General features: G+C 33.4%; 1 protein-coding gene across 1 annotated transcript; it reads left to right on the top strand.

Moving 5' to 3' along the window:
- Nucleotides 1-4: 4 nt before the first annotated feature.
- Nucleotides 5-1,307, top strand: LOC108382026 (uncharacterized; the record flags this gene model as incomplete). Its single annotated transcript, XM_017638421.1, has 1 exon — nt 5-1,307. A coding segment is annotated over one exon (300 nt), but the record flags the coding sequence as incomplete, so codon positions are not given.
- Nucleotides 1,308-5,071: the final 3,764 nt, after the last annotated feature.

Here is a 5,071-nt window from a genome sequence, read left to right as displayed (position 1 = left end):
AGCTCGCGGCAAGAAAAAGGAAAAGAAAAAGTACCTCCTGCCATTGTTGTTGCTCTTCAAACTGAAAATGGCTGCACTCCTGCCACTTGCCATCGGCTTCTTGGCATTGATCTCCTTCAAAGCGCTCGTTATTGGCAAGATTGCATTACTACTGAGTGGTATTATTGGACTGAAAAAATTGCTCGAATCGAAGAAGGAGAACTACGAAGTCGTAGCACATCCGCATTACTCGCACGAGGAGCACGGCTATGGACGTTCGCTGCACGAAGCGCAAAAATTGGCCTACTCAGCGTATCAAGAATAGGAAAGCAAGGTTGGGAAAGCTAAAAAACGTAGAAGTTGAATGTGGCTAAAAGGGAGTGCAATATGTATATCCTGAAAAAAAAAGAAAAACAAAAAACTTAACTTAATTTTCTAATTTATTTATTTATTTTACTATTTACAATAATTAATTTAAAATTTAGAACATTTCTACGTTAAAGAAAAAAACATGGCAGAGCGGGAGAGTATATATTTGAGAGAAGAAAAATGACATACATATGTATAAGTACGTAAATGCATATATGCGGCACAAAATTGTCACAATACTGTTTTGAAAAAAAAAAAATTATTTATTTAGTTACTCAATATTTTGCGTCACTTTCTAGCGCTGTTTTGAGCCAGAGCTCAGCAGAGTTGCCAAACAAATTTAAATGCATGCCATTTCTTTTTTATTCAGCTCGCTCGCCTGCCTGCCTAACAACTCTCCTACTAAGTACTTAGACATAAGTATAGGCAGACTATGAGCATGCTTAGTTACATACTTTTTACTATGTACTATACTATTTCTGCGCTTAACTAGTTTATGTATTGTATTATTACTCTTTTCAACTTGTTGTCACCGCTTATTGTGTTCTTTATTAGAGTAAGTATGTGTATATGTACAAACTTTCGTAATACATACTTAACTTTGTGCTTTAATGCTTTATGTAATGAAGTCTCACCTAATTTATTTTAAACTCGCAAACAGACTGGCTTTATGATACTACCTAGCTGAAAATTAAACGCAACTCGAATGGATGAACTTTACTTAATTTAACTAGAAACTTTACTGAATCTATAACTAGTGCAAGCTTTTGAACTTTCAGCACCTAACAACAATTCACCAATTTCAGGAAAAAGGAAGCAACTCTTGCTTACTTACATCTCTAAATTTGTCTCACATATATACCCATTTACACAATATGTAGTTTTAGAGGAATATTCTTCTACCACTTTACTATAACAATTTTTTCGCCTAGTAAACACCTTCTAGTATTTACATACACACACACACTTACATATCTGTGAAAAGTACAAAACTAACAGAAACTAAATTTTTTAACATTCACTTAGCAACACAATAATGATGTTCTCTTAAATAACTACAATTAACAAAAAAAATTGCTTACATTATGCAATAGAATGATAAAACTCAAACAAACAATCTGTTCTGCTTTTCGCCTATCAGTGAAAAAAAGACAAAATCTTGAAATGAAGCATTTACTAGAATATATCTGATGTTTATGCGAAATGTGTCATAAATTTTTTCCTATGTACTTCTTTGCTCTTTATGGACTGAAAATAAATATTTGCAAAAAAAATCAAAAAAATATTAATTTTAATTAATTGCTAATCGATAGCCGCAGCCAGCTGGATTGAGAAAAAAAACTCAAGCAAAAAATAAAAAAAAAACTGAGCTAATAATGTGCCTTGGTTAATAATGAATTTCTTGCATAATCTAACAGCTCAACAATTGGATTCAGCGACGCCTCAAGAAAGGTAAGTGGTATTTTTAAACAGGGTCGTAACGCCGCACAGTGGTGCCCGAGAGGAAAAAAGTCAATTCTAACATCACAATGTAGTTTTTGTGTAGATAAAGGGTATTGTACCACTGCAACTGTTTGAAAAAGTAAGATAATGGCAACAGGTACGTTTTTTTCACCAAAAATGTAGGAACTTTGTAATGTTACCTTTATATTATTATTATATTTACCTTTTAAACGTTTTCTGTCTCTACTTTAGTTGACAGATTGATATATTGGCATCAATACTTTATAACTTTTATCTTAAGTTTTTATTCCTATCCTCATATACTAATGATGGCATACATTGCACTTTTAAGGCGGCTCGCAGGGCTGCCAACTTGGCTCAAACCATGCCACCTTTAGCCCTATTTTATATCAAATGGCACTTAGTTTTTCAATTAGGCACAGAGTGCCTAAATGGCACTTTTTAAAAACAGTAATATGTCAATACATTTTTGTTAAATTCTTTGCGTATGCTTCTCTTTCTCAACTAAAATTTTGTAATTTCTAAATATTATTCAACTGCTTTATTTTATTTTGGAATTGCACTTTTGTTTTAAAAATTTAGTTTCAATATGGCACCTCATAGCTAAGGATAGTTTGCAACCCTGGCGGCACGCCCATTTTTGGAGCGTTCTCTTTTAGTAGTATTATGAATACATATACAAAATCTCGCAGTTTTTTATCATCGGTGCGCTTTTTATGGCACTTTTAAGCAGGGCTTCGGAGCAAAGGTTTTTTTCCATCGCTCAGATTTGGTATTTTATTTGGCTCTGAGTTCAGCTCTTAGCTCCGCTCCCGCTCCAAATAAAAAGTTTGTATTTATATGTTTAATTACTTAGTACATTTAGTTGATATTTTTTTATTTTTTTATTTTCTGGGCAGAGCATAGATGTACAGCTATTTGTAAGATTCCAATATATTTTGTCATGTAAATAAAGTGGCAGATATTAGTGCAGCCAGGAAAATATCCGAAAACGGATCCAAAGAGGAAAAAAGTGGATGAAATGCGGATTTTTTCCGTTTACCGATTCCATTTTGGGATACTTTGACAATCCCTTTTCCCCCTTAAATGTGCGGCAGAAATGTATGTACAGACAAGAACCGAAAATTTGTTAGAAACAGATACGTTTTTGGCAATTTTACTCAAAATTCTTATTATTTAATTTTTCGTTCAATACGCTTTCCTTCTGTACTTCACAGATGCTTTTTCATGGTTCCAAAAAAAGGAAGCGCCTGGTGGAATTCGAACCCGACACCTTCTGAAAGCTAACAAAAAATAGCACGATCCCCTGCACGCTCAGCCACTGCCACCTACGTATACATGCTTTCAAATGTGCAGCTTGAACTTAATGCTTTTAAATAACATTATCTTTTTCGAAATGTTTCGAACGTTTTCCAGAGACGACAATCAATGAAAATTATAGTCGTTTTCCGTTCGTTTCCGGATCCGGAGAATTGTACGAGACCGCACTCTCCAATCGCAAAATTTACGTTTTTCTGCTGGCCGGGAAGTCTTTTTATTTTTATCGCCGTTGAAGTTGGCGTGGCAATATCCCTGATGAACACTATTGCCAAGTAAAAATAGAATGAGAATTTATTTAACACGGTTGTTTTCAGTGGCAAAAAATAAATTAAAATTAAGTAAATTTAATTAGTTCGTAAGATATGCGTAACTATTTCCAAGAATGAATATCGATCCAGCTTTTTTGTAATATGATCAAAATAACTAGGAGGGGAAGAGCCTTTCATTAGGGGAAGTTGTCTCATAATAAGCGTTAAAATATATGCATGGCCTTATAACAAAAACGAGCATCGCTTATTGTTCCTTACATATTGTACAAAGAAAAAATCTCAAACAAAGATTACTGAACCAAAATCTTACAGACTAGTTAAATTTACCTAATTTAGTGAATGAAATTTAAAAAAGAAAAACGGTTTTATACACTATATTACTGCACATGGATCACCATGTGGTATGAGTTACAGCAATTCAAACTCCAAACGCAAGTCGGGTGGGGAAGGCATGGTCCAGAAGGCGTAAAATTTTAGGGGAGCCCTCCTTTTAACCAACCTCAACTTTTTGGAGGGTGAGACTGAAGATTTTTTCAAAGAAAAATTAAGAGAAGCCCTAATTGTACACGCAAAAAGATAGTTATCAAAGGCTTGCAAAACATGACAATTACTATGGGAAGTTATACTTCTCTCCTGAAAAGCTAGCGATATGTAGGTACAGCAAATAGCCAGTAACTCAATTTCTGGGAATCGCACTTTCGAAAAAATATTAAATACGCTAACATTGCAAATAGTTAATATTTATGTAGTTGTATGAAATTTTAATTAAGTAGATAGTTTTACCTTGGCAATTTTGAGATACCAGCCACCACACCACACTTCTCTTCATTATAAGGCATTGATCAAACCAAATAAACTATTTATTACTTATATATTAGTAGCACAGGTCTAAGCATTAAACTACGGCAATTGTGTCAATAATTGTCAATCACTAACCATAAACTTGATGCTCTAAAAACATTTGAAGAAAGTATCGATAGTGACCTTATTTAGCCATATGTGTACAATTATTTTCCATTTTTAATTGTTTCAATTACTTTTGTTTCTCTCTCTCTCACACACACTTTTGTAATGAAATCATGCAACAAACGGCTGTAACTGCGTAATTGGCAAAGCAATAAAAGCAATCGAGAAGTGATGTATACAAGTTTGTTGCAGCAACGAAGAATGTGAGCACTCACTCACCTGTGGAGAAGACATGCAACATACATATACATACATAGATATACATACAATACATACATACATATATGCATATGTGCAGCGCAACACGATCTGCAAATAATTGAAAAGTATTGCAGTATCAAATTCTTATATGAACGCAAACAGATCGAATATCTTCTTAGAAAAAAGAAAGTCGGTGCGAAATACTCACATAGATTTGTATGTGCATACATAAATACATACATATGTGCATACATTTGTAGGTATGTATTTAAAGAAAGTAAATTAGACTAGACCGGACTTGTGTGCCCACATACTTTCAACTAAGCATACACAAATATGTACATAAATATATGTGTATGAGTATTTAGTACAACAACAACAACAATTTTCTAATGCACTACGAAGAATCATAAATTAAATTGCTCTGGAAAATTGTCTTCCAATTATTTACGCTTTTTTTGTGTAAAGTATAATTTTCAGTGAATTTTTTGCAAATATGATTT

This window comes from Rhagoletis zephyria, unplaced genomic scaffold (assembly GCF_001687245.7).
Source record: "Rhagoletis zephyria isolate East Lansing unplaced genomic scaffold, Rhagoletis_zephyria_1.1 Rzeph_scaffold_24855, whole genome shotgun sequence".
In the NCBI taxonomy this organism is placed as follows: domain Eukaryota; kingdom Metazoa; phylum Arthropoda; class Insecta; order Diptera; family Tephritidae; genus Rhagoletis; species Rhagoletis zephyria.
This window is presented reverse-complemented; position numbering and strand designations above follow the sequence as displayed.